General features: G+C 47.5%; 1 protein-coding gene across 1 annotated transcript in view; it reads right to left on the bottom strand.

Moving 5' to 3' along the window:
* The window catches only part of NUP210 (nucleoporin 210), a 91,862-nt gene that overhangs the window by 48,623 nt on the left and 17,895 nt on the right, over positions 1–25,344 (bottom strand). The window contains exons 4-13 of the mRNA XM_080914989.1: positions 19,508–19,604; positions 17,489–17,639; positions 15,790–15,922; positions 8,743–8,901; positions 8,141–8,209; positions 6,542–6,648; positions 5,512–5,652; positions 4,212–4,349; positions 2,406–2,561; positions 1,443–1,641 (exon numbers count right to left, since the gene is read on the bottom strand). Coding sequence (XP_080771115.1) covers positions 1,443–1,641; positions 2,406–2,561; positions 4,212–4,349; positions 5,512–5,652; positions 6,542–6,648; positions 8,141–8,209; positions 8,743–8,901; positions 15,790–15,922; positions 17,489–17,639; positions 19,508–19,604 — 1,350 coding nt within the window. The remainder of the gene's footprint in view (positions 1–1,442; positions 1,642–2,405; positions 2,562–4,211; positions 4,350–5,511; positions 5,653–6,541; positions 6,649–8,140; positions 8,210–8,742; positions 8,902–15,789; positions 15,923–17,488; positions 17,640–19,507; positions 19,605–25,344) is intronic.

Genomic DNA, 25,344 nt, shown 5'->3' with positions numbered 1-25,344 from the left:
GTACCTTTCAGTGTGTTTCTTCTTTGAGATTTATTATATAAGATATGCACTGCCCCAGCCTGATGAGCCCCAGAGATTCCCATCCAACACCCTATTCATCGAAAGAGATTCCAGCACTTGGTAGGGGAAAATCTGACCACATAGGATCTGTTCTGGCTGCTGTCTTCAGAACCTGGACTCCTTGAAAAATCCTGCCGGTGTTCAGAGGGATGTCTATGTGTAGCCCCCTAAGGAGGCAGGAACTCTTCACCCATTTCCTGTGACCCATGGAGAAAACAAGGCTCAGAGAGATTGAACATCATGCCAGTAAGTGAAGAGGCCTATCAGCCATGGGAATGTTGAGTTACAGGCCCTGGGTTCCCTCAAAGGCCGAGTAGCACCCTACAGTCGCTCTGTGGGATGGCATGGGACTAGTCCATCTTTGGCTGCTAATGGTTCCACTCTCTCAAAATTGCAACTTCCTCTACCCACAATCACTAACACATGGAAACATTAGATTTTCTAAGGCCATCAACTAGTGGCTTAAGTAGGGCATGTTCTAGAGATGTCCTCTTCCTCTGAGAAGCTCTGGATATCATCACAACCACAGGGTACACACGGCCTCATGGAAAGCATCTCTGCCTCTAGAGACTCTCATCCCTCTCTGCTCAAACATCTAGGCTTGAGCCCTCAATGATGGAATAGGTCCTAACATTCTAGGCTGGCTCACCATGAGACAATCCCTGCCAGAACTTCCCACCTTGGGCCATGGCACAGGCATATTCACTCACTGAATGCTGTCTTTGTTCTTGCCCACAGCCTGCTCCTACACATAACCCAAGTGTCTTGCAGACTTTGTTAAGCAGCAAATCCTCTCCCTCCCTGGAGCCACACTTCTGGGAGGCCACAGCTCATAGAACTGAAGCTACAGGTCTGTGCCCCATCCCTGCACAGGCCACATGTGGCTGTAAAAAGCAACTATGCTGCTCCAATGTCTTCACTGGATATATGGTCCAGTATCCAGCAGCTCCTCCTGTGATATGTGTACAGTCTAAATGAGGCCAGTCAGGCAAAGTGCCTGCTCCACACATGCAAGCTGACACTGTCACCGTCACTACCAATACTGCTATCACCAATACTACTATCCCCAAGACAGGGTGGCCTGGGCCTGTCACAAGCATTATGATTGAACTAATCAAAACCCCACATATATATTATAGCGTGAGTACCTGTTGCATTTCACAAACTGAAATATAAATGTGGGCAGGACACTCCACTCAGGCATGGAAGAGACACTTTACAGACATGGAAGAGAAAAGGATCATAAAGATGGATTGACAAAGGCTTCACACATATCGGGCAGGATTCAGAACACAGGGCAAAGGCCATTCTTCATGTTGTGGCCCTTCAGGTGCCCACATATAACCCTCACCGTCTAGGCCCCAATTCTGCTACTGGCTTACCTGGCAATGGCTGGAACACACCCTGGTTCTCCACCTCCACCACCAGGTCAAAATGGGAGCAGTCGCTCAGGGTGACCACCTCACTGCCCCCACCAGGCATGAAGCCACTGATTCTCAGGGGCAGCTCCAGGGTGTGACCCACTCGAGCCTCCACCTGGCACGGGGCAAACTCCATGCTGCTGGGCTCAATCACATACACCTAGAGAGAGAGAACTGCCCATCATATTCTATGTAGCTATGCAGTCAGTTAACTGTGGTGCAAGCTGCCTTCTGAGGACTGTCTTTGGTGTCAGATACAGAGGAGGAAGGGATTGAGGTGAAGGACTCACAACTGATCCCAATAGTGGGCAGTTACACTTCCTGTCAGGCCTGACAGATTTACCTGCAACTAAGGATAAACCTATGCTTAACATGTGTGTGTGGATTCCACTGAAAACCCACACCCCTTTAATGGAAGAGGAGGCTGGGACAGGGCACACCATGAGACTCCAGGTAAGAAGGGGAGGCCAGCTATAGTAACAGTACCTGACAACTGGGGCTCTTAATCAGTCAGGATCAAATACCAGTGACAGGACACCTGAACCTGCACCTTAATAGAGCAAGGGAAGAGGAGCCAGGAAGCCCTCTTCCTCTGCAAATTTTCAGTCCAGTCTTGTCGCCCCTCCTAATTCAGAGTCTTGACTTCTGTGTGGGAAACTTTCTGCTGTTGTTCTGTGGTTACTCATGTCCTCTGGCTCTTGCTGTGGACTTTTCTGGCTCTGCCAGCCACTATTTGGTGTGCAGTGTTCTGTCCATCCTTATTAGGGTACCTGAGTCCTTGAGATCCTTGGGACAAGCCTATCAATCCCCCATGTAGCATAACCACTGGGTGGAGGGATAAGACCTCTGAACACGGTGAGGTGAGAGAGGCAGCTGAAACCTCTGTCCTGAGCCTTCCCACACGATGTCCTGCCACTGTCTTACCTTCATCTCGCCAAAATGGAGAGGGTTCTGAACATCATGTGCTCGAATCACACTGAGGCCAGTATCACCACCTGTGGTCATGACACCCTTGACAGTAACTGTGGCAACCATGTAGCTTGACGAAGACCAGCTGAAGTTCCCACTGCCCCCATGGGCCTAGGAAGAAAATGATCATGGGACCTGTCAGCCCTCTGCCCCTCCCTGCCTGGTGATGTCCACAGCTGGGGTAAGTGTGTACTCTCACTCATCCACTCATTATCACACAAACATGCTGATCTATTCACACCTGTTAGCTGCCCCATCACACACACACACACACACACACACACACACACACACACTCACACTCATGCATATGCATGCACTGGCTTGCTCGCAAATTTCCACTGCCACACATTCATACACCTGTTCACACATACTGTTGGTATGTCTCCTTACACTCAGTCACATCTGACACCTACATTCACACTCACCTACGCTGACACCATAAATTCACCACACACTCATGGGCTCACTCTCAAATATAGACATTAGCCTACTATGTACACACATCTCATACATTCAGAATCACACCTACACACACAGCCAAAGTCCTGCCCATGGAAAACTGTGGCACAAGCCAGCATTTCCTCACTTTCTCCATCCAGCTCCATTCTAGATCTCCTGTTCTGGGGACCTGGGGACTGACATACAAATACACAGCTATGAGCAGAGCTCAGACCTGGGCAAAAACTACCCTGGTCATGATGCCACCTGCAGAATTCTGCTCTGGGGCTACACAAACACATCCAGCACACAGCTCTGCCTGCTCTTAACCATCTTTGGCAAAGTGATTGACAGGCCCTCTTCTGATCAGGGATCAACCTGAAACTCTGAGTCAAGAACATACTTTCAGGTGACATATTTTAGTGCACAGGTGCCAGTGCACACAGGGTACCTGTCATCATTTCTTCAGGCAGACCACAGGGACTATGGGACCATATGGTCTCACTACCGCGTGCTTGAGCCCTAGTTGAGCTCAGTCCCTGATGACCAGCACCATGTGGGATTGGAAGCATCACCGGGCATTAATGATAAGCATGTTGTAGGGAGGGTAGTATTTCCACTTGAATTCAGGCTTCCCTATGAATTATATTTGTATTACTTTAGAAAATAATGTCGTTTAGAAGAATGAGTACGAGCAGAACTCAGACCTATATTCTATTTCTGTGTTTTAGCTGTCTTTGTTTACTTTCTGTGTACGTGATAAACACCAGGACCAAAAGCAATGTGGAGAAAAAAAGGATTTATTTCACCTTACGCTTTACTGAGAGGAGTCAGGGCAGGAACTCAGGCAGGACCCAAGGCAGGAGCTGATGCAGAGGCCATGAGGGTGCTGCTGACTCCAGTGCTCACCTTTCTTTTCTTCTTCCTCCCCCTTTCCTTTCTGTTTGTTCGTTTTGAAACAGGATCTCTCTATGTAGGCCTGGCTATCTTAGAGCTGCCTGCCTCTGCCTCCTGAGTGCTGGGATTAAAGGTGCATTACTGTGCCCCACTCAGTGGGTTTCCTATGCACCCAGGACCACCTGCCCAGGAGCTCAATCATCAATCAAGAAAACACACCAAAGGCTTGCTTACCAGGAGAGTTCATTCTAAACCAACCTAGTTAGAACTAGTTTAGATCTCGTCTCAATAAACATATAAAAAAAGAATAAAAGTAAAAAAAACCCCAAAAACAAAAACAAAAACAAACAAACAAACAAAAAACCAGCCAACATCCCAAGGAAACACCCCAAAGAAAACACCTAAAAGCAGCATCTTACCTACCTTTATGGTATACTGATAGGCTCCGGTCTTTGGTTGCCATGGAAATGTCAGAATGCTGGGATGAAGTGTGATGGGGATATGAATGTCCACTTCTTGCTGGTTCCACACAGGCACCTGAAGCACATGGACCCCTCCATCCTACAAAGATGAGAGTGCTGCTGTCACCATGGCAACCACATTATCACTAGGTATTCTCCTCCCTGAGAACCAGGCATAAAAGGTAGCTTTGTGCTCCTAAGAATATGGAAAAGACAGGCTTGGTGGGGAGGCTTATTCTAAATCTTTAATGGCCACTCATGTAAATTATACTTATTTGATTCCTTGGGTATCGCTCACAGGATGGCCATCACTGTTCCCACTTGACAGATAAAGAAACTGAGGCCTGGAGCATCTTATCCAAAACCCAGAGCAGCAGCAGTGCAGGCGATGGCGACACTTGCTGTCTGGACAGAGGACCACTATCTGTGGCATAGGTCCTTCCTGTCTCTCCATATGCTGCCTCTCACAGGTCTGGAGGGCTTGTATGAGGCAGGAAGGAAACACCCTTGACAATGTGCCAACTGGTAAAACACTGCTCACCATTAGGGGTGATGAGGCTTCAGTACAAGATAATACCAAAGGATGGAGGACGTGAGCAGACAAAACAACGTGCCAGTGGACCTGCTACCATGCTATCCCCAAACAAATTCTGTATTTGATCTTGAAAGGTGCAGACAATTTTCCTAGAAATAGGTGCAAGGTGGTAGGAAAAAGAAGTCTGTGGCAACAGGAGGATTTCCTCACACCCACAAGCTCCAAGGGCACTTGGAGCTCATGCCCCAAGTGGAAAAGGTTCTATGATGTTTTGAATTAAAATGGCCCCCATATGCTTATAGGGAGAGGCCCTATTAGGAGGTATGGACTTAGAGTGGGTGTGGCTTTGCTGGAGGAATTTTTTCAAATACTGAAGCCAAGCCCATGGTCACTGTCTTCCTGCTGCCTGAGGATCCAGATGTAGAACTCACAGCACCTTCTCTAGCACCAGTTCTGCCTGCATGCCACCGTACTTCCCACCATGATGATAATGGACTAAACCCCTGAAATGTAAGCCGTACAGTCAAATACTTTCCTTTATAAGAGTTACCGTGGTCATGGTGTCTCTTCACAGCAATAAAACCCTAAGACAGTCTCCTAGGGTATTAGAGCAGTGGCGCCAGGTGGGTCCTGAGGCAAAGTATCTGCCAATTGACATTTCCACCCTCAGAACTGGGTCATGGGAGCCAGACAGGACACGAAAAAGGGTTGATTGCTATCAGTTCACCTGGTCCACCACAGAGGTGAGAGACGCACTGATGGTCGTCTGGCCGCTCTGGATAGCCCTGACGTGATGGTAAGACCCATTCTGGGAAGATGAAAGAACCTCAAAAAACTCAGCAGGAAGCACAGCTTCAATGCGGATGTTCTGCAAACACAAGCAGGGTAGATGAGAGGAGCTTCTAAAAGATGAGTGTGTTATCAAGAGACCGGCAGCAAGGCCAGGCTGACAGCCTTTGTGGCCTGAAAGCCTCTCAAACCAAGCAGGCAGAGGAATGAGGTCCCTGTGTTCTGACCCCTCCCCATGGAGCAGGCCCCAGGACTCAGCACCACAGTTCTAGCTGAGTGTGTGACACTCAGGGCAGCTGACAGACTACTGTCACTCTCCTGGGTCCTGGAGTTGCAAGAAGGAACCAGTGAATATAAAAAGCGGTCTGAGTCCCTGAAATCGGCTTCAAACAGTGGCTTAGTCACTGTTTAACAGGGGACAGAGACCTCCACTAAAGAACAAAGAGCCTGCCCTCCTTTTAAAATCTTTAACACCACGGCAAGTGACTGTGTGATATATGTGAGGGTGCTGGGACATTCTTCCAAGGGACAGAAGAATGACCACCACTCCCCAACTCATCTGCCATGCCTTTCCAGAGCCAAAGAGCTAAACATGGCAGCCTTTATCACTTGAAAGCTTCTGGAAGGCAGCAAGCACACCTGAACACCTGACGCCAAAGCGAAATGAACTCAGCTGCAGGGACTCCACATAAGGAATAGGAGGCCAATGTGCAGAGAGCCTCCCCCAACCCCACCAACACTATTCACAGGCCCCGCTGCCTGAGGTATCTACTCCCAACCCTACATGAGGGAATAATGTCGACTCATAGGCTAACAACATCTGGAAGTGGGCCAAGAATCCCATGACATTATCTCCACAGCCCTAGGAGTATCACAGGAAGCTTTGGTCTGCCTGTGTGGGAGCCCTGTGGCTTTGGCTGTTCTTGATCCCACATGGCTGCCCCATCAGAATCCAGGAGGGTACTCACATCAGATGTGTAGACCTTGTTGCTTGATCTATCAAATACTTCGATAGTAATTGCATACAGATGTCCAGTCTCAAGTACCCATCTGTCACCAGGGTGGACTGTGAAACCTACAACAGGAAGTAGGGGTTCAACACTCATGATTTAAGGGCAGCAGGGCTGAGAAAGAACCTGAGGCTAAGCACTACACACCTACCCACGTAAAAGGTCAAGAATGTTCAACAGGACCCTCCTTGGACAAGGCCTAGCTATGGGGAACATATGGAGTACAGAACCTGATGGCTACCATCATTCCCAACCTAGAGAACCACAGCTGATCTTTCTGCTTTCCTGGATCAACACTGAACATTCTAATGCTAATGGACTCATCTGAACCTGACCCTCAGTAGTTTTAAGCTCTGAGACTGTGACAATCAGGATTCTATCTTCCACCAGTCTGAGACTTCAGTGGGTCTAGTCTGAGGCCATAGCCAATTTAGACGGAATCCTCAGCTGGATATTGGCCAATATGTCTATCCCAAGGCCATACAAGTCCACAGTGTAGACTTCAAGGCTGAAGCACATGTGACCTGTGGTGACATTATGTCTCACCTGTAGCCACAGGAAGTCTAAACTCTCAGGGATGACAGGTCTAGCCTGAAGCTAGAACAGGTTTTGGATCCCAAGCTAAAGCACCTGAGAGCTCTGGATAAGATGTATCTGGGTCTGGGCTGTGAGGGCACCGAGTCAGCCCTGTATGCACACACACTGCAACAGCAGCTACTTCTGTTCCCACGATACTATCTGCTTTCTCATCTTCATAACTCCAGCTAAGTTGTTCACTCTGCCAAAACATTTCCCGCCACAGAAGATCAGTCTGCCACAGCACCTGCCTCACATGAACCCTCCAGAAGTCTTTCCTCTACTCGGTGTTTGCTCCTACCACACTGTTGCCACCTGTGTGTATCAACCTCTGCTGTGCAGCTAAGTCTCACCAATCAGGCAAAGGCTGCTGCTGAGACACACAGGGGTTGGTGCTTGTCAACTAGGTGCTGCACCACCAGAGGCTACAAGCTCCCTGACAAGAGGCTCTTGCTGCCCACCTGAACACTGCTCTCCAGAATGAACGCTGGCAGTGAGCTCCACAGATGAGTTGCCTCAGACTCCAGGAAATGCTACCATGGTGGCTCCCATGACATACATGTCCCAAAGGTCTCAGTGCTTCAGGGTCTTTTACTGCTACAGGTGGTTCCCTCCTCTCTCTGACGCTTCCTTCTTCCTTGCCAAGGTACTGTCATGTCAACCAGAAGATGCTCTGTAACTCAGCTAAGCACAGGGTCCCCAACCTTGACAGATCCAGAGGAGCACTCGGATCTCATGATGGGCTGAGGATCGATGGCCATGAGCATGGGAGAAGATGTAGCCAGTGTGAGAGCTACTGTACCTTTGCAGTTTTGTGAGTTTGCTTTTGCTGACTGGTCCAAGGGATTGAACCCACTCTCATATTAGCTAAGATATATACTGCTGAGTTAAACCTCGGGTCTTGCTTTTACTTTCTCATCTCTTAAACTGTTGGAGTCACAAGCCATCAATGTCTAGGAAACCCCAGGGGGCTGGACTTACCCAGGTACCCAGCTTCAACCACGTAGATGGTGCTGTTGGGCAGCCTGGAAGCTCCTTGCATACGGATACCTGAATTCTTAATTAAGGTATAAAACATATGGTACAACAGGTAAAGCAGCATGGAAATACCATATGCACTAAGAGGTGGGTAAAGGACCCCTAGCTCAGGCCAACTAGAGCAAAGATGTTGGTGAGTCAAGACCCTTACTGTACTGTCTACCCTACAAAGCAGAGTCTCTGAAAGGAATACCAGGGACCACAGGGCATACAATCAATCTTGGGTTATCAACAACCTATGTGCCAGTATTCACACAGTGTTCATACAGCTTCTGCCAAGCCCCCTCTGAGGAGACTGTGGTTCCTGAGAAGCTTCCAGAAGCCTGGAGTGACGTATGCCTTTGCTGCAGACTCCCGTCTCTGGGAGTCTCTATGAGTCATCCACAGAGGTGAGCAATTCCACTCAGCGGGTTGCTATTTAGGCTCTTTCTGATTTTCAGACAGATGGGGAAACAGTGCTATTTTTAGTCCTGGCTGGCTTTAAGGGAGAAAAACAACTTGGCTTCAAAGCAGTAGGCACGACACAGTGCCAGAGCGAAGGATATTCCTGTGGCCCAGGACCAGGTTGCTCTGTCCCATCTGCATGGCAGTGACTCTTGATGTATCCTGTGTCAGGACAGCAACAGGACGGGCAGGGTCTCCCTGAGGATCTGGGATGCTGTTCTGGAGCTGCAGCTCATACTGCTCAGAAGGCATTGAGAGTTCTGTATGAAAAAGAGACAAGAAAAGCAGGGAAGGTGAGGGTGTGAAATGCTGCATACCAATACAGCCATGGCCAGCCCTCACTTGTGGGGCCTGCTGTCAAGGCAGCTGCTTGAAGAATGTGAGCATCCGTGAGCATCTGACTAGCCCCTCAAGTAAGCAAGCTCTTCTCACCGTATTACCAAAAAGGCTGTACCTAATGGCCTTCCATGGGTTTTTAGATACTCAGCTTACTATCCAAAGAAGGGCACTTGTCCTGACAACTCCCTGTGCTTCCCCTGGGTCTGCTTTGTATAAAAATGCCTTTGCTAACAAGAGCCCAGGACACAGAACAATTCCCCAGGAGATCACAGGTTCTTGGGAACCCACCATCTTCACCATCTGAGTAGAGAACACGGCACTTTTGTTTGAATGACAGCTGCTGGGTAGAAGTTCAATTTCCCAGAGACTGAGACCGGACTCCACGGTGAAGGTGCTTTGGATCTTGCTTAGGCATCTCATGACCAACTTCCCCATCTCATCCCTCAGCAACCCTCGTAGCAAGGACTACCGACATCCCCACTTTAAAGAGGGCTGAGCAGATCAGGTGAGAAGCTAGCTCATGGTCTGCCATGACTTCCACTGCTTTGAGTAAGAACCTAAACTGCTTATGCTAGAAAACATGTTACAGATGACTCAGTGTGTAAGGATGAGAATGTTCAAAAGTGTCCAAAGAGTATTCAAAACCCAGCACCGGCACAAAGCTAGCAGCATAGCATGTGTTTGCAATCCCAGCATTCCTATGGCAAGATGGAAGACAGAGAATCCCCGGAGGCTTGCAAGTCAGCTGGCCTGATGTATTTAGCAGTAAATAAGAGCCCTTGTTTTAAATAAACAGTGGGGACAACATTGAGGTTGATCTCAGACGAGTGGCAGGCATACCCCCTGGCTTACACAGCCCAACAGAGAGGGGGGACTGATGACTGGGGGCTGGAGAGGTGGCTTAGGGATTAAGAGTGCAGGGGACTCGAGTTCAATACTCAGGACCTATTTGGGCAACTCACCACTCTAGTTCCAGGGGAACTCTATGGCAAGTGCAGGCACCTGTACACACATGCATATACTCACAAAGAGTTACAGGATTTTTAAAATGTAATTTTTGAAAAAAAAATTAGTAATTAAAAACAAAACAGTGGCCTAGGGGAACGTGGTTTGGTCACTAGGGCATGGCCTCAAAAGAAGTGAAGGCAGGTCTAGAACTCTGGTTAGCTCCTGAAAGAGCAGTCCTAGCTCGTGAGCTCTTCCTCTCTCACCATGTAATCTCCTCCTGCTGCACATGGTGCCATATCAGGATCCACCTGCCTTGAGGAAAAGCAGCCAAAGGAGCTGCAAACAAAAGGCAGAGCTGCACAACAGAATGTGTCTTACATCAAGGAGCAGCTTTGAGTATCTCATCTGACACAGACTACAGACTAAGATATGATTTTATAGCTAGTTAGGAGCAGACCAGTTCCCCTGCCCCCCAAGCCTAACCGCTCTAACTTCCCTCCCCTGCACCCTTAGCATGTCCTAGCCACACATTCACTGTCAGAAGAGCTGCAGCTATGTTCCACTTCTTGTCCTGGAATAAAATATGGCCAATGAAGGCCCCTAAGGGGATTTGGAAAAAGAGGGAACTTGCCTATCTTCAGCATCACTTGTATATTCCAAAACGTCCCCAGTGATTTGTTTCTGAATCATAGGTCCTCAGAGTACAATCTCGAGACTATCATTACCTGGAACCTCCTGTGGGGAAGGAATGGAGGTGTAGAATTATGCCTGAGACCTGCTGCACTAAACTCTAGGGGTGAGGCTCAACAATGCATCTTTGCACAGGCCCTCCAGATGTGTTACTGTGTAGCCATGATGCACCCTAACAAAGTGCTTTCCCATGGTTTGTTTCTCTGTGCTCTGCTGTCCAGTCACTCAGAGGCAACAGCAGCCGAGGCAAAGTCAGTCTAGTTACTCCTGGAGCTGGCAGCAGATCATGGTGCCATCCCCATGATGCTGGTTCAGCAAACTTGCAGAATGTAAGAGTTAAGGAGTCTTATAAACTTCTGCCTAGATGCAGTGAAACGCCATGAAAACAATGTATGAACAAAGCCGTGAGGATGCAGCCTAAGTTGTAATGGAGACTCCCTGTTAGGAGATGCTAGGAGGGGGAGCTGTAGGCAGCAAGTAGAGCCAGCCCTAGAGACAGACTATGTAGGAGACAAATGGGAAAGTCACAGGCGCAGGGCTGCACAAATCCAGTAGAGCTCAGTCATACCAACACCACACACGGGATACCACAGGACTGAGTGCTGGCCCTATTGGGTTTGGTCTTCTTTCAGATCCATCCTTCCTGTGTACCCATTCATGACCTACCTTTTGGAACAGAAAAGGTCATCTGTTTCAGTCAGTCAGGGTTTCTATTGCTGTGCTAAACACCATGACCAAAGGCAACTGGAGAGGAAAGGGTTTATTTCAACTTACAGCTTTAAATTTTTCTTTTAATTTATGTGTCTGGGTGTTGTTGTGTCTGCATGTACAACACTGCACTAGACTAGTGTGTGCCTGGTGTTCATGACGGCCAGAAGAGGGCATCAAATCCCTGGAAATCACAACAGATGGTTGTAAGCCACCATACAGGTACTAGGAATCAAATCGGGGACGTCTGGAAAAGCAGCCAGTGCTCTTAACTGCTGAGCCATTTCTCCAGCCCACCAACTTAGAGCTTAGAGTCCATTACATGAAAGTCAGAGCATGAACTCAAGACAGGAACCTGGAGGCTGGAACTGAGCAGAGAACATGCAGACGTGCTGGCTTAGCCTGCTTTTCTATAACATCCAGGACGACCTGCTCAGGAACAGCACCGTCTACAGGGTTGGGCCTTCCCACAGTAATCATTTAAAAAAAGTTCTATAGACTTGCCTATAGACCAGTCTGATAGCACGGTCTTCTCCACTAAGGTTCCCTTTTCCCAGGTTCCTCTAGCTTCTATCACATTGACAGAACACTAGCCAGGACAATGACAAAGCTGCAGACTTTCTGAGGAGAGACAGGCCATGGCTACTGTTTTGAGGACCCTCTACAGGGGGTGATACTGGAGAACTGCAGCAGCCTGGTGTTCCTGGGTGCTGCATGAATAAACCTGAGAAAACCTCTAAGCTAGTGTATGGATTTGGGTTACAGTATTCAACAGAACCTCAATCTCTGCTAATATCAGAAATCCCGTAAATGTGCTGAACACAGGGGCAGCCATAGGGAAACAGGATTATACACACACACACACACACACACACACACACACACACACACTCCCCAGGTAGGAGTGTGTTCTGGGGCAAGAGAGGTGGCTTAAGAAGACTTGTTGGATTTCTCCCCAGTACCTACAGGGAGACTCACAACCATCCATAATGCTGGTTACAAGGGATGTAATGTCCTCCTCTGCCCTCTGCAGGCATCAGGAACACATGTGAAGCACGTTGGTGCAAGCAAAGCATTCACACACATAACTACAAGGTTTGTGTAGGTCATCCAAACAGTCAACAGGGCCTTGCCAACAAACTCGAGCCAAAGCACACACCCGGGGAAAAGCACAACCCAGAGAAACGCACGTCAGTTTAGAATTCCTGACTCAGAAGCGGTGTCTCTTTGACCACTTTCAAACAGTCTTCATACTTTTCTATTGAGACACGGCCTTGACCCATACCCAGCTGTCTTTGACCATGTGCTACCCCAGGTTCATCTAGACTCACGACCTGGGCTCCATCCCTGAGGCCTGAGCAGACACTCACTACCATGTTCAACACGGGTTCCTTTAATGTGAAAATCTCTTTGAAATTCCAAATCTGTAGACTTCATAAATGTGTGGAAGAAAATGTCAGCTAATGTAAGTTGGATATTAATTTTCAAATAAAATAGCTAAATCCAGCTTTAGAAGTTAAAGGATGTTCTAATGGCTGCACATGACGATAACACCCACAAGACAGTATTGGAAATAAAAACCAAAACCACATGAAGAAAATGGTGGGATTTCCACCTGTAGCCTCTGCTCCTGGTAAAGCAATGCCAGCAGGCTGTTCCCAGGCATCCATCTGGAAGCGGAAGCCTCTCTAAGCCTGGCCAACACCAACACCTATCACCCAGGCATGGACCCAATTATGAGAGTAGGGGACTTCTCTGTCTGGCTCTGAGATTATATCTCATGGGCTCTCATTCCTTAACTTCTAGGTGACATGAGCCACCAAACCTCCAAGGTTTCTGGACCTTTGTAATTCTCTGGGTCATAAACTGCTACGCTAGCTACTTCTGGGCTCACACAAGAGGTGTCTGGTCACATGCACAGCAGGTAGGAAACAGAGAAGGGTGAAGCTGGGTGCTGATTCAGGATGTTTCTCCTGGCCATGCTGGCTCTTCCTCTTCTCCTGAGCTGGACAGTTCATCTCTCATGGACCCTGTGTAGTAGACCGTCCCCACCTTGCTGCTGGGAGAAAAGCCCAGCTTTCTGGTTTCTCACTTTCTTTTGAGGGGACATCAGCAAAAGACAATACTTAGCTCTGTGACCTTCAGGTTTTCCCGTGTCCTAGCCTACTCAGTGTCTTCATGAAGTTCACCTCTCAGGGCTGTTGAGTCCCAGCAGGAAGCACTCTCGGGACCTTGCTCAGAGCTTCAGAGGTGTTGGGTCTAATGAGACACTGTTGACAATGTCCACCTGTTGCTAAAATCCCTTCTCAAGGGAAAAACTGCCAATAGCCATCTCTCCTCCCAAGAATCTAATGACAAACCAAGACACAATTCCACCCAAGTTGACTCTGGAACCAGAAAGTTTATTGGACTTCCTTACATATTGGAGGTGAGCAATTACCTACAGGGCTGTGGGCCACCCCTCCCTGAGTCAGGTGAACCTGGAAAGCCTTACCCAGTAGGAAAGGGGGTTTTCCTGGAGTCCCATGCAATTAAGGCAGCCAGGTTGCAGTGAGCAGCTAGATACTGAGGTGAGAAGCCCACGGGTGCCGTTCTCCTCCTCTGTATACAGAGGGTCTAAACTGCAAGCCTCTCTGGGGTGAATCCCTAGATCTTAGGTGCTTAGCTCAGAGTGCCATCACTCACAGTGCCATCCTATCCAGGCCCTCACCCTTCAACATCTGTGTTTACATTTTTTTTTTCTTGAGACAGGGTCTCTCTACATAGTCCTAGCTGTCCTGGAACTAGCTCTGTAGAACAAGCTGGCCTCAGACTCACAGAAATCTGCCTGTCCCAGCCTCCCAAGTGCTGGGATTAAAGGCATGAGGTACCACCACCCATCACACAGAATTTATACAGGCCTGTTTGTGTTCTCTGGCCTTTCAAGATACTCCCTCCACCATGTTCCGTCTTAGGATACCACACTGGTGACCACAGAACCCCACTTGTAACTGCTCTACCCAGGCCCATAATGATCCTTGTCCTTCTGAGCTTCTTCCCTAGGGACAAGGGTGAAATTAAGCTTCAGGCTAGGCTTCCTACACATCTTCCCGGCCAGTACCCTCACCCTAACAGAACACCAAGGGGAAGGCTGATGTCATCTGTAGCAGACACTAAAACACAAGCCTGCTTCCCTCCTTTGTTCTGAGAACTGGGTGTAAAACAGGAGGCAGAGGGATTGAAATGGATCCCCCATCCACTGGCAGCTCATGGAGGCAATACCTCTCAGGTCCCCATCCATCAACTGTCACCTAACCGAGAACTCAACGCAGTTAACTTGGAGGACTTAGTTGTTTGTAGGTAGCAGCATCTACATGCTAAATGTCACCCACAGAGGCCCTACCACTCTGGTGGTCACCAGTGGATACATGTGGCTGAAGCCTTTAGACGAACCAACCCCGAATGCAGCACAGTTGTCTTGAGATCTTCTGATCACTATGTTTTGACATCACACACCTATACCTACGAACTAGACAGTCAGGATTTGTAGGAGAGCTAGCTCTATCAATGCTCATCTCCTAAAATACATGCACCCCAAACCACAGAATGTCTAGAATAGCTCCACTCCTGTCAACCACGTCTTTCTCACAGCCTGAGCAGACTTGGCCCACCTGAGATAAAGCTCAACTTTTTTCAGCAGTCAGAGGCAGGCCAGCGGGACAGCCTGGTCCAATGTGAGCCAACACCTCTGAAGCTGCTCTAAATGAATTGCAAACTGGGACTAAGCTGTAAGCACATCCATGTTCACAGAATTCTTCATGACAAACAAAAGATAGGGCCATGTCAACTGTCCACAGACAAATAAATGTAGTCTGACACATTGTAGATAGCAACTAATCTTGAGGACACAGTCAACGGCAGCCCAATCACAGAGCAAGCACACAGGACTGCATATTACTAATGTCAGCAAAGCAGTTAACTTCATGAGACAATGTTTGTGAGCGAGGGTGGCAGGGGAGAGAGGTGGGGGGTATTTAATGAGGCTTCTGCTGGGGAGATGGGTAAGTTCTGGAGATGAATGGTAATGATGGTTACAAAGTGTTATAAAGGAATGTAATGCCACTGGTCTGTACACACAAACCTTTACAGTAACAAACCTCATGTGCCATGTATTTTATCACAGTGACAAAAATGGAACTGGTTGAAAAGACAGCTCAGTGGTTAAAAATACTGGCTCCTTTCACAGGGGACCCAGATTCAGTTCCTAGTACCCATATAGTGTTTAACTACCATAGCTAACTCCAGTTCTAGTGGGATCCACTGCCCTCTTCTGGCCTCCTCGGGTACTGCATGCACACAGAGCCCACCCCAAACCCACATTCAGGCAAGATACCCATACACATAAAAAATTGGTTCTTTTGGTTTTTGTTTTTTCTTAAAGAAAGAAGGCAGCATCTATCATGACTTCTGAGTCATAGCTGTACCTGTAATCTTGCCCTGCCTGATCTTCTGAACCTTGTAGTGAATGGACGTCCCCACCAGCAGGTAAACATCATAGGCTGGATTCAGAAGGATGTTCTCCAAGATCAGCAGCCTGACTTCCGCAGGGCGAACATTCTTAGCACAGAGAAAAGAAAAAAGAGGTTGAGGTGAGGTGGGGAATGGGAGCATAGGAGTTGCAGGTAAGAAAGGTTCTTTGTTTTCACAGTGATGGTGGTGTGCCTGTGTGTGTGTGTGTTAATGTGTAGAAGTGTTCAGCTGCATGTATGTCTGTGCACCACAGCATGCCTCATTCCCAATCAGGCCATAAAAGGACATTAGCTCCTCTGGAATTGGAGCTACAGATAAGTTGCTGTGTGTGCTGGTGAAACAAACCTAGGTCCTATGGAAGAGCAGCAAGTGCTCTTAGCTGCTAAGCCATTGGTTTGTTGTCATTTTTAATATTTTTCTTTTAAATTACATGTTCATGTCTGTATCTCTGTGTGTATATGTCACATGTATATGGCCTGAGAGGAAACTAGATACCCTACATCCAGATTTATTTGAGCCAAATGATATAGGTCCTGGAGATTGGACTTGGGTTCTCTAAGAGCAGTGAGTGTTCTTAACCACCGAATCATCTCTACAGCCCTGTTCTATTTTTATGCAGTACTGGGACCTGGCCCTAGGACTAACTCATGCTAGGTCCACAGCTCAGATACAGCTAAACTCCCAGAACTGTTTTTGTTTTGTTGATGTTGTTTGGTTGGTTGGTTTTGGTTTCTCAGTAGGTCTCTATAAGGTGAGGAGAAATAAGACATCACTTGCAACCCCACATCCTAGCTAGAATTCAGGAGGACCTCATAAGTATGACACCAAGAAGCACTCAAAACTGTGACTGCCCAAAGCATATGACCACTCACTGTACCTTACACACACTCTAGCTTGATTTAAAGTGACAGTAACCAGACAGAAGGAAACCAGAGCAATGTCTAGAGATGCTGTGGCTACCAGCGCTCAAGCCCTCACTCCACAGTGACCAGAGGTCCAGGATGACCCAAGTGGTGGAGTATTGTGTGCCCTCTGTTCCTACTCCCTAGTCTCTTCCCCGCCTAGTCTTCAGGAAGCAACTTGAGAGACTGAGACAGCATTTCAGGGCTTCCCGTCCAGTATGCCCTGGGTGTCAGATTCCTCAGGTGCCTGTGGCTTTCACTGTTGGAGAAAACTAATGGTAGACATGATCCTTGTTGACAGAGATACCAATATACCTAGATTGTTCTTGATTTTCAATCTCCACAAATTTGCCTCAGCACCCTTACAGCCTAATAGGTCTAGACTCTGAGCTGGTGCTGCCAAGCCAGGCTGACAGGAAAAAACTTTTACTAACTGGAAAGAGGTGGGGAGATACAACATCCATAACTGGCTAATGAGGTCTTAAGGCCCCAGCTAGCGCACAGGGAGATACAACATGGGAGACAGCCAGGGCCCAGGAATGAGTCTCAGATGGTCTCTACTTCAGGATGAGGAGTACTTCTTAGAAATGTAATTCCTTCAAGATTGAGGAGTAGATGCTATGACCCCTGAGACACTGACTTCTGGAGCCTGTCCCTGTCCCTACACCATGGCTCACACAAGTCAAATCAACAGAAAGATGTAGAAGTCACGCCACCCTAGTGGGGACAGCACAGTGAAACCCAGGCCCACCTTGTAGACAGCCTCCTGAATTCGAGCCTTGAGCTTGGAGCTTCCAGTCTTCATCCCAGACACGAGGATGGTGTCACCCTGCTTGGCTGCCTTCTCCATCTCTGAGATGTAGGAAGGCGGGATATATGTAGACTCCAAGAAGGTAAGTATGCTGAAAGGGAAACACATCATGAGACCTGAACATGGAATTTCCAAGAACCCAGGGTAGCACTCACCATTACTAGGGTCTACTACTGAGGGCTGGACCCTAGAATAAGGAATGCTGGTGTTATTAATCATATTGCTTAGCAATACTTAGAAACATGTCTTCCTGATCTTGGGAATGAGCACTATAACAATACTCATATGTGATGACAAGCACTAGAATCTGAGACCATCAGCTGGGTCCACAGGGAAAAGGCACGTTAAAAGGCAAGTCCAAGGCTTCAACTCTAAGAGCATCAGTAATGCAGATCAGCACAGCAAATAAGTCATACAAGGTGAACGCTCCCGTTGCTAACAAGTAGGATTAGTTTATGAGGTTTCTGCTTCATTTCTCTTTCAACCTGCAATTCACAATAAGCCCCCTGCTCTGCACAAGAACAACCAGCAGGATATACTTGCAGTTGCTCCAGGATAACCCAGCACTGGCCTAAGCCAGTAGTTCAGCAACCGAGTGCAGCAAGTATGTACAATGCCTACATCTCATGCCTAGCACCAAATATGGACTGCCATGTTCATAAATGTCAAGACTAAAAATCCAAGAAAGACTAAGGGCCTTTCCCAGGCTGACAGACAAACAAGACAAGTGACAGCCTGCAATGTGTGACCTGGACTGCTACTGCAAGGTATGAAGATTGCATGCATGTAGGTAAATTTCCTGACTTAACTGGAGCTACAGAAAGTTGTGAGATACATGGATGCTGGGAACCAAACCTGGATTCTTTGGTAGAGCAGCAAATGCTCTTATCTGCTGGGCTATCTCTCAAGCCCCAGTTTCCTGTTATTGATAACTTTATTGTAGACACTCAAGCAAAATACCCTGATGGTAGTGAAAGCACAGTAAAATAATCATAGGTGACAGGACATCATCCTGGGAACAGGCCCTCAGTAATTTAAGGAAACATTTTCTGTAGCACACTGGTGTTTTCTGTAGCTCTAAAACTGAATAGCTTGGCTGCCATTCCAGCCAACAGCCAGCCTTCAGCCATGGCTTCAAATATAAGAAGCATCCTCAGGCCAGTGTGTGTGTGTGTGTGTGTGTGTGTGTGAGAGAGAGAGAGAGAGAGAGAGAGAGAGAGAGAGAGAGAGAGAGAGAGAGATCTGGAGACTCAAGCCATCTATGTGATAAGTTCATTTGCCCACTGAGCCACCCTGCTGGCCCAGAAGGAACTTTTCACTCTGTCAAACACACATTTGACTCAGCACAGGCTCATCAACTTCCATGCTGGATAAAGCAGATCTAGAGATCTCAGTGCAAATGCCGCAAGCCCCCTCTCCAAACCTCAGTTTCCCTAGCCAGAGAGTGGAAAGGTCAGAGCTGGCAGCTAAGGAGGGGTATAATGAGTCCAGATGCCCTGAAGCTCCCTCCCTATGAGCCTGTCTGTGCTCTATGCTGGGCACCCAGCCTATCCTAAGAACTGTTTTCACTGCAGGCCTCTCCTCTTAGCCAAGACTTGCCGCAGCCCCCTCCCCCCCACACCAACACCTACACACCTTTAACTTGTTCACCAAGAAAGTACTGTCCTGTAGGGCTGACCATGTGTCCCTTGTACCCCAAGATTGGCTTCTAGAGTTCTGTGTTTTCTCTGTCCAGTCAGACATGCTAATTTCTCTAACAAATTCCCACAGAAATGAGCCACGGAGGCTTACAGTCATCCACATGTTTGGGAGGTACTAAACTCTTCCCCAATCAGTCACTGTAAGCACCAGGCATCCTGAGTAGTGACCTGGCCTCTTTACTGACAAGAGGAAGCCTAAGGATCTCCAATTTCCTGCCTCTACTCAAAGGTAGCCAGGCCTTGACCCAGAACCCCTTACCGTAGTGCATTGTGGGAGTCTGAGAACCCATTGGCCTCTGTATCCTTCACAATTGTCCAGTCAAAGACCAGTCCTGCCAGGGTACTGAAGGTATTCCCTGTAAAAGAATTCAGAGAAGCAAAAGCATTTAAGTTTGTTCCGTAGAGTCCTAGAACAAGGAGATGGCAACTCTTACTACACACAGTGACAGTGTTCAGCACCACACCCCTGCGAGGTGCACACCATAAGTCAGAAGAACCAAGGGCTTCTTAAAGTTTCATGTATTCAGAAGGATGTGCGCAGGGAACTGACTGAAATTTTCCAGGCTCTCTGGTATGCAGATAGGTATGAAACCAGCTGAGGACATGCTCCCTCAGGGTGTGAGCTAAACCAGGGTGACAAGAGATATTTAGGGGGGCCTGGCAACCCTACCCTGCAACTCAAAGCACAAACAGGCCAGGCACAGCCAACCACTGCTTTCTCTGCCGACCACTGCACCACCCTGCATCCTACCTTAGTCGGGCTCTAGAACTCAAGTCACACCTCTCCTTCCCAAATGGATGGCCTATCCTGCATATGCACCAACTTCCCTACCTAGACTTCAACAGGTAGAGAGAGGAAATGGTTAAGAATGAGAAAACCAGAGGAAGGTGGCAGAGAAGCCATTCCAGGATGCAGCACCCTGAACTGCTAAGGCTCCATGTCATCAGAACACAATGCATTGTTCCACTGGAGTCTACAATTATGGTCTTCCAGAGAGCAGGGGTTGAGCATGAAGCCAAGCCTGGCTCCTTCTGAGCACACAGCCCTGAAGAAACATATGCCAAGGGCAGGGTGGAGATTGATTACTCCTGACAAAATAAACCACAGGAAGCCATGTTGCGGCTCCCTTGCTGTGGCCCAGAGCCCTCCAGGAAGGGACAGTGAGGAAAGCATACACTGGGGTGACGTGCTGGGGCAGAGAGCAGACCAGGCCTGAAGCCTTGCTTCTCCACTTGAGAAGTGGCTATGAGTACCCACTGTGCAACAACACACAGAGCCTTTGACCCCTACGCCTAACAACCCAGAGACCTGGGAACTCAGACTCTAGAGGACAAACCACTTCTGTGCAAGTCCCAGGAGGACCATAGAAAAACATGCAACTCAAATGAACAAATACATGTCCAATGTTCACGGGCTCCAAAGTCCAGAAGCAGACAGAAGAATAAAGCCAAGAGCTAAGCTCAACAAATAAAACAAGTCCTGAACACCAAGACCAGTGAGGGTCAAGAGAAGTCAGCAGAAAAGAGAAAATTCTATCTGGGAAGCCAGGGAGGAGGAACACCTGAGCAGAAAGCCTGGAGGATGCAGGGCTTCTGACAGCAGAGACTTGGGCCCAGGCCCTCCATCCCAAAGGTACAGCACAAGCACAGGGAGGGCGTGTCTCTGGGCACCTGGAACATGCTCAGTTACGTCCACTGATGCACATGGTTAATGAGGGATGGAAAGTAATTCTGGAAACACACTGCTAACAATATCCCCTGCTCTTACACCATGGGTCATCACCAAGACTGAACGTGAGGTCCACAAAAAACACAACAGTGAAACATTTCTCCATGGGGACAGCGAGCAGAAAATAGTGAAAACTCAAATGTGTAATGTTGCAAAACTCTACTACAGTCTTGGTTCTGAACATGCGACATGTGGACTTTGGTGAGTGTTTTGTTTTGTTTTGACTGAAACAGGGTCTCACTATATAGACCAAGCTAGTGTTAAGCTCACAGAAATCCACCTGCCTCTGCTTCCCGAGGATGGGATTAAAGGTACGGGTAACCACATCAGGGCAACACGAGCACGTTGCATAGGGCATGTCACTATGCTCAGATCTCAGACCACATGTTATAAATGCAGTGTGTTTACTTTATGCACAAAGGTTTCTGCTCTTAAAAGTATCATAATCGTTTAATTCAGAAAAACGAGAATTTTCCATATTTTCCTGCCACTCCTCAGCACCTACCAAATTAGTTTATCTTTAAGGTTATATTGTTATTTTTATTTTAAAAACTGTTCAAGAAGGTAGGCCCAGTGAGACATGCCTAGAACCCCAGGCTCTGTGCAGTGGAGGCAGGAAGAACAGGGCTACAAGCTATCCTCAGCTATGGTGAGTCTGCGGCCAGCCTGACTTACAAGACCCTGCCTCAATCTCTCCCTCACCACAAAACACTGCTGTTGCCAACTTGCACAGGAAATTGGTATATGTTTTGGCTTGGGAATTCTGAAATATTTCTAAATGCATTTTCCCATCTTGCACTATGTATTTATGAAAAGTGTTCTCAGCACAGAGACCTCAAAAATCAAAATATTCATCAGCTCTGAAAAGTACAGCGAACATCCTGTGTCCCCCAGATCAGAGGCCCAGCGGGATTTAACGCTTTTTGTAAAAGCACCCCCATGAGTGAGAAAGCATCATGGAGTATGCCAATTTGCTTTCACCGCTAACAAATAGTAAAATCATATGGATACAAAAGCATTGTTTTAAAATAAATACATGGATTACTATGAGTAAAACTTTGACTTGATGCCTACTTTAGGTTCTTCTACACCGAGGCCACATGAAAACCACAAGGGAAGAAAGGGCTGCAGGAGGAGAACATTTAAGGACAGTCCCAGTCCATTTTCAGTTCTTAAAACAGAATACACCTAAGACAGAGCGTGACATCCCAAAGGCTTGGTCACTGGCCTGTGGAACTGCTGAGAGTGGAAACATCAACTGCACGGGACACTGGAAAGCAATGGGTCAAACACCCATGTACTGAAACTTCTAAGCCCATAAGCCAAAGGAAACCTTTCTCCTTCAAAGCTGACTGCCTCCAGATTTACTCAGATATTAAGTTACCAAGAAGATGATGTGCAAAATTAGGTTGCCACATCTAGTGAAGACCTTATGTAAAGATGCATCCATGAGGGAGCAGAGATCTGGTTCATCTAGTACTTGACTGGCATGTGTGAAGTTCTCAGTTCGAATCCCAGAACCACAGAAAGCCAGGTGTTAGATACAACATGCTTAGAATTCTACCGCCCTGGAGGCAAGAGGCAAAAGGCAAAGAGGAAGGAAGGCTGAAGTTGAAGGTCAGCCTCAGCTACAAAGAGAGCTAGCTACATAGAGAGACTGATTTTAAGTGTGTAAGAATGCAGAATGTGGTTTTGATCAGCCCAGAGAAGGGAGTGGCACTACTAGGAGGCGTGGTCTTTTGGAGTAGGTGTAGCCTTGATGGAGGAAGTATGTCACTGTGGGCGTGGGCTTTGAGACCTTCCTCCTAACTTCCTCTCCTGGCTGCAGTTGCATCAAGATGTAGAACACTTAGCTCTTTCTCCAGCACCATGTTTGCCTGGATGTGCCATGACCTTTAAACCTATAAGCCTGCCCCAGTTTGTCATGGTGTCTCTTCTCAGCAATGCAAACCCTAACTAAGACACAGGAGGACAAGCAGGCAAATGGCTGACCTGCCCAGGTATAAACTGAACAAAACAAAGATAACTAGGCTAATCCAGCAAGAACATCTTTGGTCCTTCTTATGACTGAATACTCTTAAACGGGCCATGGCTCCTGTGCATACAGTTTGAAACGCACAGGACCACGGTAGCAGATGGTGGATGCAGAGTGCAAAGAGCTGCAGAAGAAAAGTACCAAGGCAGGGGCAAGTCAAAGCAGCAGTAACTCTGCCACCTGCGGGCCATGTCACCCCAGGGAAGTTACCACAGCTTCCTTGTCTGCACAATGGGCATTACCCAACCTGCCCGTGGCCTAGCACAGGGGCTGGCACCCACAGGCTCTCACACATCTTTTAAGGTGCAGAGCTAGTGTTGATCAACACCAGGAATCTAGAAAAGACACAGCCCTTCTCAGACAGTGATGTCCTCAATGATTATAAAGGTCAAGTTCACTCACAGAAGAGACTCAGACCAAAATAAACAACAAATGTCTGGCTGAGAAAAGTCTGTCAGAAAGCACGTCGTTCAGCTGCTTCTTCAAGATTCACTTATATATATGAATGTGGACCTAGGATGAGAGGAGGCCAGAAAAGGGTAGATTCTCTAGATTTGGAGTTACAGATGGTTGTGAGCTGCTAGGTGAGTATCAAACCGGGGTCCTCTGCAAGAGCAGCCAGTGCTGTTCACCATTAAGCCACCCATCTAGCCCCGTTGTTCTGTGCTTAGGTCTGAGAACCTAGAACACATTTACACAGAAGTTCTGTAAAGTGAAAACCCAAAATTCCATCAGCTGATGGCTGGAGAAACAGTGGTCTGTCCACATGGTGGATTGCTGTTGACAGGAAGAACAAACTGCTGACACACGGTACTAAGTACACGAACTGGAAGCACCAGGCTTAGTGGGAGTAAAAGGTGACAGTCAGAAGACTGTGGCTGTGCCGTACAACCACACTTTCAGGAAAAGTCCAGAGCAAGAAATGCAGACAGAAAGCTGACGGTGGAGGGGGCACCAGGGGCTGGGCCATGGTCATCTAGCAGTATGCACCCACAGGTTTGGGTTTCCTTCTACACTGGTGAGAGGCTCTAAAATTAGACATCAACATTGATGATGGCACCATTTTGTGAATTAAGCCAAAGCCCACTTTTTTAAAAAATGAATTAGGTCTGGAGAGATGGCTCAGTGGTTAAGAGCACTTGCTGCTCTTGCAAAGGGCCAAGTTTTGTTCCCATCCCCTACATGGAGGTTCAAGACTGTAACTCAGTTTCGGGTGATCAGAAGCCCAGTTCTGGACTCTGTAGGTACTCCACACATGTGGTGCACATACATGTGTGCAAATACTCATATGCCCATAAAATAAATAAATCTAAAAGAATCAAAATAAGGTGAATTAATGCATATAAAACTCAGTAAAAAAAAAATCTTTAAATACCTTCAAGCAGAAACAGAGGAGGGGTTAGCAAACTATAATTCCTGGAGAAAATATGGTCCCTCCTGCTTTTATAAATAAAGTTTTATCAGAACCCATTCACTCATTGCTTCTTGGAGCAATGAGTCCAGAGTCCCAGTAAAAAATGTAACAGAGACATATACTCGGAGAAGCCTGGTCACATTCACTACGCAGCCCATCACAGAACAAGATGGCCTACTTTCTTATCCAAAGTAGGACTCCCAGAGCCGGTTACATCCACTGCCGGTAAGCCCACAATCCTCCCTACTTACCTCAACACCATGTCTTCCTCAATAGAATTGTCAATCTGCACCCTACACACTCACCTCAGCTGTCCCCAGGGTCTTCTTCCTACTCCACTGTCCCTGAGCTTTATAAACAGTAATGACCCGAAGATGTCTGGGGCTGGAGGTGATTCTAATTTTGTAGTTTTCAGATCTGGGGATATTTCCATAGACTCTTCCAACTGTTTCAGGAAGCCTAAGACTGACACATTCCAGATTCTGGATTTTCCGACTTGGGCAGTTTATTCCATGCACATGCCTTGTTTCTTCATGAGATGTTCTGGGGCATATATTAGATGACCATGCACTGAAGGCTTAGTTAACAGCCATGGTGCTGTGCTCCTGGGAAGTGGCAATTAGGGCCTAGTAGGAAGAAGTTCCATCAACAGGGACAAGGGCTTGAAGGTAATTATCCAGAGCCCACTCCTTCCACTTCTTGGTTTCCTGGCTGCTATAAGGTGAGCCGTCTCCTGTGACTAAAGTGCCCACCATGATGCTCTGCCAAGCATGAGCCCAAAGACATGGGCTGTAACCTCTAAAAATACATATCAAAACAAAAATGCCCTGTTCTTAACTTGTTTGTCCCAGGTGTTTTGTCACAACTATAACAAACTGAACCAAAAACTCCTTTTTCTCCTTCCAAGAAGTCAGCCTC

The sequence above is a fragment of the Micromys minutus genome (genome assembly GCF_963924665.1).
Source record: "Micromys minutus genome assembly, chromosome: 3".
NCBI lineage: Eukaryota > Metazoa > Chordata > Mammalia > Rodentia > Muridae > Micromys > Micromys minutus.
Note: the sequence above shows the minus strand (reverse complement) of the source record. Positions and strands in the feature narration are given on the sequence as shown.